The sequence below is a fragment of the Ranitomeya imitator genome, chromosome 1, assembly GCF_032444005.1.
Source record: "Ranitomeya imitator isolate aRanImi1 chromosome 1, aRanImi1.pri, whole genome shotgun sequence".
Lineage (NCBI taxonomy): Eukaryota > Metazoa > Chordata > Amphibia > Anura > Dendrobatidae > Ranitomeya > Ranitomeya imitator.
The window spans coordinates 940,443,363-940,457,398 of NC_091282.1; the positions used below are offsets into that span (position 1 = coordinate 940,443,363).

The window sequence follows — 14,036 nt, forward strand, 5'->3', positions numbered from 1 at the left end:
GAGCATAGTGAGGAGGAGCTGATGATCCACAGTGTCGAATGCTGCAGAGAGATCCAAGAGAATTAGCATGGAGTAGTGACCATTAGATTTAGCTGTTAGTAGGTCATTAGAGACTTTAATGAGGGCAGTTTCAGTAGAGTGTAAAGAGCGGAAGCCAGATTGAAGAGGGTCGAGAAGAGAGTTATCTGAGAGATAGCGGGTAAGACGGGAGTGGACCAGGCGTTCGAGGAGTTTAGAGATGAAGGGAAGATTAGAGACAGGTCTATAATTAGCGGCACAGTTTTGATCGAGGGATGGTTTTTTAAGTAATGGATGTATGATGGCATGCTTAAATGAGGAGGGAAAAATACCGGAAGTGAGGGAAAGGTTGAATATTTTTGTTAGGTGAGAGGTGATAGCCGGGGAAAGGGACTGGAGGAGATGTGACGGAATGGGGTCACTGGTGCAAGTGGTCGGGCGAGAAGATGCAAGGAGCCTGCTTACTTCTTCTTCTGTAACTGCTTCAAAGTCAGAGAGTGAACTAGATGCAGTGGGGGAGGGAGGACAGTGCATGGTATGAAGAGATTGGGAGATGATTTCCTGTCGAATGTGGTCAATTTTTTCTTTGAAGTAATTGGCCAGATCGTCAGCACGGAGATCCGTGGTTGGGGCCTGCTCTCTTGGGTTGAGTAGGGACTGGAACGTGTCAAAGAGACGTTTAGGGTTATTGGACAGGGAGGTGATGAGGGTGTTGAAGTAGGTTTGTTTGGAGAGGTGAAGGGCAGAATTGTATGTCTTTAGCATGAACTTATAATGGATGAAATCTTCGGGTAGATTAGATTTTCTCCACAGACGTTCTGCGCACCTGGAGCACCGCTGCAGGAAACGTGTTTGCAGCGTGTGCCACGGTTGTTGCCGTCTGTGCCGAGTTGTTTTATGTATAGGAGGAGCAGCTTCATCCAGAGCACTTTGCAGGGTTTCATTGTAATGCTTCAATGCAGAATCAGGACATGAGATGGAGGAAATAGGGGCCAATGAGGACTGCAAGTTCATCATAAGTTTCTGGGTGTTAATGGCCTGTATGTTTCTATAGGTGTGGAAAGTGGGGGTGACCTGAGCGGGATGGCAGTTCTTGATAGAGAATGAAAGAAGGTTGTGGTCAGAGAGCGGGAGAGGGGAGTTTGTGAAGTCATCCACTGAGCAAAGTCGGGAGAAGACCAAGTCAAGGGAGTTTCCATCTTCATGTGTTGGAGAGTTAGTATGCTGCGAAAGGCCAAAAGAGGAGGATAGAGATAAAAGGTGAGAAGCAGATGGGGAGAGGGGAGAGGCAATGGGGATGTTGAAATCACCCATGATAAGGGTGGGGGTGTCACAGGAGAGAAAGTGTGGAAGCCAGGTGGCAAAGTGATCCAGGAACTGATGAGAGGGGCCGGGAGGACGATACACCACCGCCACTCGCATGGAGAAGGGGACGTAGAGTCTGACCACATGGACCTCAAAGGAAGGGAAGACAAGTGAGGGTACTTGGGGGATAACTTGGAAAGTACATTTGGGTGAAAGGAGCAGACCAACGCCTCCACCTGCTCTGTTGTCTGATCTTGGGGTATGAGAAAAGTGTAGTCCACCATATGAAAGAGCAGCAGCAGCGGTGGTGTCTGACTGCTGGATCCAGGTTTCAGTAAGAGCCAGGAGATTAAGAGAATTAGAAAGGAAGAAGTCATGAATGAAGGAGAGTTTATTACACACAGAGCGAGAATTCCAAAGGGCACAATTGAAAGAGACAGCAGGCATGCAGGGAATATTAATAAGGTTAGAGGGGTTTCTGGGTGTAGCAATTGGGAGGTTTGACTGGCTATAACATGGGGGGCCGGGGTTTGGAGATATGTCTCCAGCGACTAGGAGAAGGAGGATCGAAAGAGTGAGCAGATGGTTAAGTGATTTGTGAGAGCGTCTCTTGTGTTGGATGTTGGGACTGAATGGATCTGTGCTGTTAAGCAATGTGAATAGAGCATGAGTGCTATACATAGGAGAGGCAAGGACAGAGGGGCCGATATGGATGGAGTGTAGAGAGTTAATGCGAGGGCGGTGAATGTGAGTGAATGCAGCAGCCAGAATATAGATTATACAAATAAATATGGTGAGTATTTGTGCTGTTTCAAGTGAATATGGATTAGATTTAGTTTTTCTTACCTGTCTCCTGCCCTGTCTAACTGCCATGTTATAACTGCCGAGTACTTAGAAAAAAAAGTACTTTGAATAAAAAATACACGAATAACAGTGCACGAATGCACCCCTGCACGAATGCTAAACGTTGTGGGTTTTTCTTGGAGCCTTTGCGGTGTCCTATTCCGTTGAGAGGAATTGATGCTACACCTTTGGCCAAGAATAAACCTCAGTACTGGGCCCAGCTGACCATGTGCATAGCTCCTGCACATCAGGAAGTTATTCGCTTTCTGGTGCTACATAATCTGCATGATGTGGTCGTGTTGGGGTTGCCATGGCTACAAACCCATAATCCAGTATTGGATTGGAACTCTATGTCGGTATCCAGCTGGGGTTGTCAGGGGGTACATGGTGATGTTCCATTTTTGTCTATTTCGTCATCCACTCCTTCTGAGGTCCCAGAGTTCTTGTCTGATTATCAGGATGTATTTGAAGAGCCCAAGTCCGATGCCCTACCTCCGCATAGGGATTGTGATTGTGCTATCAATTTGATTCCTGGTAGTAAATTCCCTAAAGGTCGTTTATTTAAGTTATCCGTGCCTGAACACACCGCTATGCGCAGTTATGTGAAGGAATCCCTGGAGAAGGGACATATTCGCCCATCGTCATCACCACTGGGAGCAGGGTTCTTTTTTGTAGCCAAGAAGGATGGTTCGCTGAGACCATGTATTGATTACCGCCTTCTTAATAAGATCACTGTTAAGTTTCAGTATCCCTTGCCATTGTTATCTGACTTGTTTGCTCGGATTAAGGGGGCTAGTTGGTTCACTAAGATAGATCTTCGTGGTGCGTATAATCTGGTGAGAATCAGGCAAGGAGATGAATGGAAAACGGCATTTAATACGCCCGAGGGTCATTTTGAGTATCTAGTGATGCCGTTCGGACTTGCCAATGCTCCATCTGTTTTTCAGTCTTTTATGCATGACATCTTCCGTGAGTATCTGGATAAATTCCTGATTGTTTACTTGGATGACATTTTGATCTTCTCAGATGATTGGGAGTCTCATGTGAAGCAGGTCAGAATGGTTTTCCAGGTCCTGCGTGCTAATTCTTTGTTCGTGAAGGAATCAAAGTGTCTCTTCGGTGTGCAGAAAGTTTCATTTTTGGGGTTCATCTTTTCCCCTTCTACTATCGAGATGGATCCGGTTAAGGTCCAAGCCATCCAGGATTGGACTCAGCCGACATCTCTGAAAAGTCTGCAAAAGTTCCTGGGCTTTGCTAATTTTTATCGTCGCTTCATCTGTAATTTTTCTAGCATTGCCAAACCATTGACCGATTTGACCAAGAAGGGTGCTGATTTGGTTAATTGGTCTTCTGCTGCCGTGGAAGCTTTTCAGGAGTTGAAGCGTCGTTTTTGTTCTGCCCCTGTGTTGTGTCAACCAGATGTTTCTCTTCCGTTCCAGGTCGAGGTTGATGCTTCTGAGATTGGAGCAGGGGCGGTTTTGTCACAGAGAGGTTCTGGTTGCTCAGTGTTGAAACCATGTGTTTTCTTTTCCAGGAAGTTTTCTGCTGCTGAGCGTAATTATGATGTGGGCAACCGAGAGTTGCTGGCCATGAAGTGGGCATTCGAGGAGTGGCGTCATTGGCTTGAAGGAGCTAAGCATCGCGTGGTGGTATTGACTGATCATAAGAACCTTACTTATCTCGAGTCTGCCAAGCGCTTGAATCCTAGACAGGCCCGTTGGTCGTTATTTTTTGCTCGCTTCGATTTTGTGATTTCGTACCTTCCGGGCTTTAAAAATGTGAAGGCGGATGCTCTGTCTAGGAGTTTTGTGCCCGACTCTCCGGGTTTATCTGAGCCGGCGAGTATCCTCAAGGAAGGAGTTATTGTGTCTGCCATCTCCCCTGATTTGCGGCGAGTGTAAATTTCAGGCTAATAAACCTGATCGTTGTCCGGCCGAGAAACTGTTCGTCCCTGATAGGTGGACTAGTAAAGTTATCTCTGAACTTCATTGTTCGGTGTTGGCTAGTCATCCAGGAATCTTTGGTACCAGAGAGTTAGTGGCTAGATCCTTCTGGTGGCCATCTCTGTCACGGGATGTACGTACTTTTGTGCAGTCCTGTGGGATTTGTGCTAGGGCTAAGCCCTGCTGTTCACGTGCCAGTGGGTTGCTTTTGCCCTTGCCGGTCCCGAAGAGGCCTTGGACACATATTTCGATGGATTTCATTTCTGACCTTCCCGTTTCTCAAAAGATGTCAGTCATTTGGGTGGTCTGTGATCGCTTTTCTAAAATGGTCCATCTGGTGCCCTTGGTTAAATTGCCTTCCTCCTCTGATTTGGTGCCTTTGTTCTTCCAGCATGTGGTTCGTTTGCATGGCATTCCTGAGAATATTGTTTCTGACAGAGGTTCCCAGTTTGTTTCAAGGTTCTGGCGAGCCTTTTGTGGTAGGATGGGCATTGACCTATCTTTTTCCTCGGCTTTCCATCCTCAGACTAATGGCCAGACCGAACGAACCAATCAGACCTTGGAAACATATCTGAGATGTTTTGTTTCTGCAGACCAGGATGATTGGGTGTCCTTTTTGCCGTTGGCTGAGTTCGCCCTTAATAATCGGGCCAGCTCGGCTACCTTGGTCTCTCCATTTTTCTGCAATTCTGGGTTCCATCCTCGTTTCTCTTCAGGACAGGTTGAGTCTTCGGACTGTCCTGGTGTGGATTCTGTGGTGGACAGGTTGCAGCAGATCTGGACTCAGGTAGTGGACAATTTGACCTTGTCCCAGGAGAAGGCTCAACTTTTCGCTAATCGCAGACGCCGTGTGGGTCCCCGACTTCGTGTTGGGGATCTGGTTTGGTTATCTTCTCGTCATATTCCTATGAAGGTTTCCTCTCCTAAATTTAAACCTCGTTTTATTGGTCCGTATAGGATTTCTGAGATTCTCAATCCTGTGTCCTTTCGTCTGACCCTCCCGGACTCCTTTTCCATACATAATGTATTCCATAGGTCGTTGTTGCGGAGATACGTGGCACCTATGGTTCCATCTGTTGAGCCTCCTGGCCCTGTTTTGGTGGAGGGGGAATTGGAGTATATTGTGGAGAAAATTTTGGATTCTCGTGTCTCTAGACGGAAACTCCAGTATCTGGTTAAATGGAAGGGTTATGCTCAGGAAGATAATTCCTGGGTTTTTGCCTCTGATGTCCATGCTCCAGATCTTGTTCGTGCCTTTCATGTGGCTCATCCTGGTCGGCCTGGGGGCTCTGGTGAGGGTTCGGTGACCCCTCCTCAAGGGGGGGGTACTGTTGTGAATTCTGTGGCTGAATTCACTCCTGTGGTCACAAGTGGTACTGCAGCTTCTGGGCTTCCTCCCTCAGGTGTTCTGGTGAGCTCGTTGGCTGCCTTGTTATTTAACTCCACCTGATTCTTTCTTCCTTGCTCCTTGTCAATGTTCCAGTGTTGGATCTGAGCTTCTGGATCTTTCCTGTGGCCTGCTGCTCTGCTTAGATAAGTGCTTCTTTGCTTTTGTTGCTGTTTTTTCTGTCCAGCTTGTTTATTCGTTTTTGCTGGAAGCTCTGAGACGCAAAGGGTGTACCGCCGTGCCGTTAGTTCGGCACGGTGGGTCTTTTTGCCCCCTTTGCGTGGTTTTTGCTTTAGGGTTTTTTGTAGACTGCAAAGTTCTCTTTGCTATCCTCGCTCTATCTAGAATATCGGGCCTCACTTTGCTGAATCTATTTCATCCCTACGTTTTGTCTTTTCATCTTGCTAACAGTCATTATATGTGGGGGGCTGCCTTTTCCTTTGGGGTATTTCTCTGAGGCAAGTCAGGCTTGTATTTCTATCTTCAGGCTAGTCAGTTCCTCAGGCTGTGCCGAGTTGCATAGGTAGTGTCAGGCGCAATCCACAGCTGCCTTTAGTTGTGTTTAGGATAGGTTCAGGTATTGCGGTCTAAAGAGATTCCACGTCTCAAAGCTCGTTCTATTGTTTTTGGGTTATTGTCAGATCACTGTATGTGCTCTGATTACTGGCACACTGTGTTACTGGATTGCCTTCATAACACATGTCTGTGTATTGTATGTGTGTGCATGTCTGCATATTGTATGTGTGTGCATGTCTGCATATTGTGTGTGTTTGTGTGCATGTCTGCGTATTGTGTGTGTGCATGTCTGCGTATTGTGTGTGTGTGTGCATGTCTGCGTATTGTGTGTGTGTGTGCATGTCTGCGTATTGTGTGTGTGTGTGCATGTCTGCGTATTTTGTGTGTGTGTGTGTGCATGTCTGCGTATTGTGTGTGTGTGCATGTCTGCGTATTGTGTGTGTGTGCATGTCTGCGTATTGTGTGTGTGTGCATGTCTGCGTATTGTGTGTGTGTTCATGTCTGCGTATTGTGTGCGTGTGTGCATGTCTGCGTATTGTGTGTGTGTGCATGTCTTCGTATTGTGTGTGTGTGCATGTCTGCGTATTGTGTGTGTGTGCATGTCTACGTATTGTGTGTGTGTGTGCATGTCTGCGTATTGTGTGTGTGTGTGCATGTCTGCGTATTGTGTGTGTGTGTGTAAGTGCAAATGTCTGCGCACTGTAGATGTGTGTGCATATCTGCCTATGTGAAGGATGATGGGGAAGGCCAGGCCCTATGTAGTATATCTTTGTTTCTCCGCCGTATCTGTTCATCATGAATCGTGGTATGTGGGCCCACTGAGACTCTTTTGACCGGGGCCCACAAAATCCTGGAGCCGGCCCTGAGAGGGTTTCAAATCCCGACTGACCATCCCCACTGCATGCTTGTAGCACACACTGCATTTGCACTTGCAATTAAGAGACAGATTACTGCAGGAAGAGGATTACTACAGACACTGATTCCCCATCAATAACTAGCCTGGTGGGGTCACCTGTACATACAATCCTTTCTTTTTCCACTCATGGTGCACATTCTCTCAGCTTAAGTCTTTCAATAGCTTTTCACTAGGCCTTACGGCAACCATTTCTAATACAATGTTAAACTGTTGCTTCTGGTTCAGTTATCTCTCAGGCTCAACTGCCTCTGCAAGTCTTCATTTATCTCTGACTGACCCCTTTGAGGGCTTTAAATTCTAGGATGCATTTTTGCTTGTTGTTTTCATAGTCTTCACATGGTAGCCATATTGACTCCACTCCCCCTCAGCCTCTGGTTAGGTTCTGGTCTCTCTCATAGGACACTAGCCTGCTCCTTAGTAGATGTATAAGCTCAAATTTCACAATGTGTCTAACATGCGTTTGTACTCTGTCACCGAACAAGCCAAACACACATGGTCATGTGGACACATCTCAGACCCACCTATCAATACTCCAGTGAAAAGCCATTGGGTCAGAAACAGGCGATGACCCTTCTGGCTAACACCTCCTCTGAAACACCAGTCACTTAATTATATATATAGTTTCATTTTTGAAAATGTACAGAAATACTTACATTGCATGCAAAATTGTGAATTATATTATGGTATGCTTCATGAGTAGTGTTGAGCGATACCTTCCGATATTTGAAAGTATCGGTATCGGATTGTATCGGCCGATATCCGAAAAATATCGGATATCGCCGATACCGATACCCGATACCAATACAAGTCAATGGGACACAAATATCAGAAGTGATCCTGGATGGTTCCCAGGGTCTGAAGGAGAGGAAACTCTCCTTCAGGCCCTGGGATCCATATTCATGTAAAAAATAAAGAATAAAAATAAAAAAATATGGATATACTTACCCCTCCGGCGGACCATGGACCTTAGCGGTGTAACCGGCAGCCTCCGTTCCTAAGAATGCAGGGTGAAGGACCTTCGATGACGTCGCGGCTTGTGATTGGTCACGTGACCACTCATGTGACCGCTCACGCGACCAATCTCAAGCCGCGACGTCATCGCAGGTCCTTCACGCCCTCATTCTTAGGAACGGAGGCTGCCTGTTGCAGCGGTTACAACCAGGGCGCGTCCGAGGGTGAGTATATTCATAGTTTTTATTTTTATTCTTTATTTTACACATGAATATTCATCCCGATCCCGATTCCCCATATCGCAAAAATATCGGAACTCGGTATCGGAATTCGGCCGATACCCAATACTTGCGGTATCGGAATGCTCAACACTATTCATGAGTAGTTATTTTAGTTATGTTAGGTTTTTGTGTTAGATGTTACAATGCAATATGTATAATTGTTCTCATTGTATTTACTTATAACAGCGTTGGCAAGCATACTGGGCTGATGTCAGATAACACCAGCAGATTTACCTGCAAAGGGAAATTGATCCATAATTTCATTGGCACCAGCACATTTACTGAATACACTGTAGTGGAGGAAATGAGTGTGGTCAAGATAGATGATGATGCACCCCTGGACAAAGTATGTTTGATGGGATGTGCCTTTTCTACAGGATATGGATCCGCGGTTAATTTGGCTAAGGTAAGTGATGAAGCCAACTACAAGTAAGTGAAAAAAAGTAAAATACAGCCAACCTTTAACTATCTATTCCTTTGTAATTAGTAAAACAAATTCCAGGAACATTTTAAATAAATATCAGGTCATGATAGACCCTAAATGCATCTACAGTAGTGTTGAGCATTCCGATACAGCAATATCGGGTATCGGCCGATATTCGTGGTATCGGAGTTCCGATACTGAGTTCCGATACTTTTACAATATTGAATACCGGAATCGGAAGTTCCCATAATGCAATGAGCCAGTTTGATTTTATTCAGCCAATGAGGAATCCTAAGAAGTGTGGGCACATCCTGTTCTGTAGGTTAGGCATGTTAACTAATGGCATGGCTGCGATTGGCTGCTGAAATGATGTCATGATGCACTATGGAGTGTGGGCGGTGCGGGGGCGGAGACTGCCTGTCTGTGTGTGTGGGCGGGGTCTGTGCAGGCCTCTCGGGGGTCTGTGCGGGCCTCTTGGGGGTCTGTGCGGGCCTCTTGGGGGTCTGGGCGGGCCTGTCGGGGGTCTGTGTGGGCTGCCAGGGGGTCTGTGCGGGCCTCTCGGGGGTCTTTGTGCCTATGTGCAGGCCACACAGACAGTAGAAGTCCTATCATCCGGCTAATGTGTTGAATGTAAAAAAAAAACCCACAAACATGCATACTACATACAGCATACTACATACATACAACATACTACATACATACAACATACATACTACATACAGCATACTACATACATACTACATACATACTACGTACAACATACTACATACATACAACATACTACATACAACATACTACATACATACTACATACAACATACTACATACATACAAACTACTACATACATACAACATTCATACTACATACATACACACAACATACATACAACATACTACATACATACTACATACATACTACATACAATACATTCATACATTACATACAATACATACATATAGACATTGTTAGGGCTAGCGGAACGCACCGAGTAAATATAGATGTTTATTATTATTGATGCGTTCGCAGCCCGGGGTCCACCGTGCAGGAGAACCTGCTGCTAGTAAATGGCACTATTTGGTGGTATAGACTAGCTCTGTTACTTCACAGAGTAGCCGTGAAAGGAAAGCACTGCACCCTGTTAGACTTCAGAGGAGCACAGGCTAACTGCCCTACAGAGAGCAGTCAGAGGTGTCAGCATTATAGGGGCTTATTTCAGCCAGGTCCCTGAATACACTCAAACACTCAATCTCCTCACCGGAGGTGCCGGTATTCTAGGGGCTTATTTCAGCCGGGTCCCTGAATACAATCTCACATGACCACACTGGCGCAAAGCACATAACTCAGAAAGATACTAGCGCGTGGCCGTGCGGTCATGCACACTTTATATAGCTGCAGCAACTACAGGACCTTCCAAAAAAGGACCAATGGGAAACTGCCACAGAACTTGAGCAACTTCAGGACCTTCCTAGAGTACCTATGGGAATAGCTGCAGTACCTGAGCATGTGACCCTTGATCTCCAATGAGAGATCTTACCCTGAGCATGCTCAAAAGGGGAAAAGTAGGACTTAGTCCCAAAGATGTCTGCTCGCTGCTGACCAGTACTGGTTACAATGGCAGAAGCTGGAAGGACAGCAGTAACCCTTCGCACAGTGTCAGACTGAGCATGACGCTGGGACCGTTGCCTCCGCTGAGCACGCTCCACTGTGGCAGAAGAAGAATGGGAGACCGCAGCGGGGATGGCTCGAGATTCCCCCTGTGCAAAGGCAGGAACTCGACCCCTAACAGACATACAGTACATATAACATAGAGTACATACTCACCATGTTCCCCGAAGCCAGAGTCACCTGTAAAAAATAATAAAATAACAAACAAACACTATACTCCCTGATCCACAGAAATCCACGAGTGTCCCACGACGATCTCCCGTGGAGAGCAGCAGCATCAGCTGATGCGACCGCTCTCTTGGGGCTCCAGGAATGCAATGATGGGAGGAAGGTATCCTTCCGCACTGCATTCCTCCACGACTGTGAAAAATAGTCCCTAGTCTCACTTTTGGCAGTGCTGTGTGAGAAAGTTCCCACACAGCTTTTGCCATAAAGTGAGATCAGTGAACTACAGTAACCTCTCAGTGATGCACTGCATGAGCCATTGTCTCCTGTCAGTGTGTCATTGGAGGTCTTATAGATCAGTGGCATTACCAGATGTCACTGTTCTATAGCGGAGATCATCATGGGACACTCGATATTAATTGGACTGCGTCGGAAAGGGAGTATATGGTTTATTATTTTACATTTTTTGCAGGCGCTGAAGTATGGTAAGTATGGTTAAATTAAGAATAATTAAATACTTTTTTCTGGCTGTGTCTTTATTTTGTTTTTAACCCTTTCACTACTCTAGGATTAATAGTGGATTGAAGCCTCTCCATTATTAACCCTGCTTAATGTCACCTTACAATAGCAAGGTGACATTAAAACCTTATTACCCCATATCCCACCACTACTCGGGAGTGGGAAGAGAGGGGCTAAGTGCCGGAATTGGTGCATTTTACAGATGCGCCATTTCTGGGGCGGCTGCAGACTGGTATTTGTAGCCGGGGGGCCAATATCCATGGCCCCTCTCTAGGCTATGAATATCAGCCCGCAGCTGTCTGCATAGCCTTTCTGGCTATAAAATATAGGGGGACCCCATGTCACTTTTTTTGGGGGGTCCCCCTATTTCAATAGCCAGTAAAGGCTACGCAGACAGCTGCGGGCTGATATTCATAGCCTGGGAGGAGCCATGGGTATTAACCCCTTCCCAGGCTACAAATATTGGTCCCCAGTCGTCGGCATTCCCCCTCTGGCGCAGAAATTTGCGCGGGAGCCCACGCCATTTTTTTCCCGTTTTTTTCTTTATGTTCATTAACCCCTTTACCCCCAAGGGTGGTTTGCACGTTAATGACCAGGCCAATTTTTACAATTCTGACCACTGTCCCTTTATGAGGTTATAACTCCGAAACGCTTCAACGGATCCTGGTGATTCTGACAATGTTTTCTCGTGACATATTGTACTTCATGATAGTGGTAAAATTTCTTTGATAGTACCTGCGTTTATTTGTGAAAAAAACGGAAATTTGGCGAAAATTTTGAAAATTTCGCAATTTTCAAACTTTGAATTTTTATGCAATTAAATCACAGAGATATGTCACACAAAATACTTAATAAGTAACATTTCCCACATGTCTCCTTTACATCAGCATAATTTTGGAACCAATTTTTTTTTTTGTTAGGGAGTTATAAGGGTTAAAAGTTGACCAGCAATTTCTCATTTTTACAACACCATTTTTTTTTAGGGACCACGTCTCATTTGAAGTCATTTTGAGGGGTCTATATGATAGAAAATGCCCAAGTGTGACACCATTCTAAAAACTGCACCCCTCAAGGTGCTCAAAACCACATTCAAGAAGTTTATTAACCCTTCAGGTGTTTAATAGGAATTTTTGGAATGTTTAAATAAAAATGAACATTTAACTTTTTTACACAAAAAATTTACTTCAGCTCCAATTTGTTTTATTTTACCAAGGGTAACAGGAGAAATTGGACCCAAAAAGTTGTTGTCCAATTTGTCCTGAGTACGCTGATACCCCATATGTGGCAGTAAACCACTGTTTGGGCGCATGGGAGAGCTCGGAAGGGAAGGAGCGCTATTTGACTTTTCAATGCAAAATTGACAGGAATTGAGATGGGACGCCATGTTGCGTTTGGAGAGCCACTGATGTGCCTAAACATTGAAACCCCCCACAAGTGACACCATTTTGGAAAGTAGACCCCCTAAGGAACTTATCTGGATGTGTGGTGAGCACTTTGACCCACCAAGTGCTTCACAGAAGTTTATAATGCAGAACCGTAAAAATAAAAAATCATATTTTTTCACAAAAATTATATTTTTGCCCCCAATTTTTTATTTTTCCAAGGGTAAGAGAAGAAATTGGACCTCAAAAGTTGTTGTCCAATTTGTCCTGAGTACGCTGATACCCCATATGTGGCAGTAAACCACTGTTTGGGCGCATGGGAGAGCTCGGAAGGGAAGGAGCGCAGTTTGACTTTTCAATGCAAAATTGACAGAAATTGAGATGGGACGCCATGTTGCGTTTGGAGAGCCACTGATGTGCCTAAACATTGAAACCCCCCACAAGTGACACCATTTTGGAAAGTAGACCCCCTAAGGAACTTATCTGGATGTGTGGTGAGCACTTTGACCCACCAAGTGCTTCACAGAAGTTTATAATGCAGAACCGTAAAAATAAAAAATCATATTTTTTCACAAAAATTATTTTTTTGCCCCCAATTTTTTATTTTTCCAAGGGTAAGAGAAGAAATTGGACCTCAAAAGTTGTTGTCCAATTTGTCCTGAGTACGCTGATACCCCATATGTGGCAGTAAACCACTGTTTGGGCGCATGGGAGAGCTCGGAAGGGAAGGAGCGCAGTTTGACTTTTCAATGCAAAATTGACAGAAATTGAGATGGGACGCCATGTTGCGTTTGGAGAGCCACTGATGTGCCTAAACATTGAAACCCCCCACAAGTGACACCATTTTGGAAAGTAGACCCCCTAAGGAACTTATCTAGAGGTGTGGTGAGCACTTTGACCCACCAAGTGCTTCACAGAAGTTTATAATGCAGAACCGTAAAAATAAAAAATCATATTTTTTCACAAAAATTATATTTTTGCCCCCAATTTTTTATTTTTCCAAGGGTAAGAGAAGAAATTGGACCTCAAAAGTTGTTGTCCAATTTGTCCCGAGTACGCTGATACCCCATATGTGGCAGTAAACCACTGTTTGGGCGCATGGGAGAGCTCGGAAGGGAAGGAGCGCCGTTTGACTTTTCAATGCAAAATTGACAGGAATTGAGATGGGACGCCATGTTGCGTTTGGAGAGCCACTGATGTGCCTAAACATTGAAACCCCCCACAAGTGACACCATTTTGGAAAGTAGACCCCCTAAGGAACTTATCTGGATGTGTGGTGAGCACTTTGACCCACCAAGGGCTTCACAGAAGTTTATAATGCAGAGCCATAAAAATAAAACAAAATTTTTTTCCCACAAAAATTATTTTTTAGCCCCCAGTTTTGTATTTTCCCTAGGGTAACAGGAGAAATTGGACCCCAAAAGTTGTTGTCCAATTTGTCCTGAGTACGCTGATACCCCATATGTGGGGGGGAACCACCGTTTGGGCGCATGGGAGGGTTCGGAAGGGAAGGAGCGCCATTTGGAATGCAGACTTAGATGGAATGGTCTGCAGGCGTCACATTGCGTTTGCAGAGCCCCTAATGTACCTAAACAGTAGAAACCCCCCACAAGTGACACCATTTTGGAAAGTAGACCCCCTAAGGAACTCATCTTGATGTGTTGTGAGAGCTTTGAACCCCCAAGTATTTCACTACAGTTTATAACGCAGAGCCATGCAAA

General features: G+C 45.3%; 1 protein-coding gene across 2 annotated transcripts in view; it reads left to right on the forward strand.

Moving 5' to 3' along the window:
- The window catches only part of LOC138655786 (alcohol dehydrogenase 1-like), a 225,179-nt gene that overhangs the window by 62,230 nt on the left and 148,913 nt on the right, over nt 1-14,036 (forward strand). For both annotated transcript variants that reach the window (XM_069743622.1, XM_069743621.1), the window contains exon 5: nt 8,347-8,566. In XM_069743622.1, the coding sequence (XP_069599723.1) occupies nt 8,347-8,566 (220 nt within the window). The remainder of the gene's footprint in view (nt 1-8,346; nt 8,567-14,036) is intronic.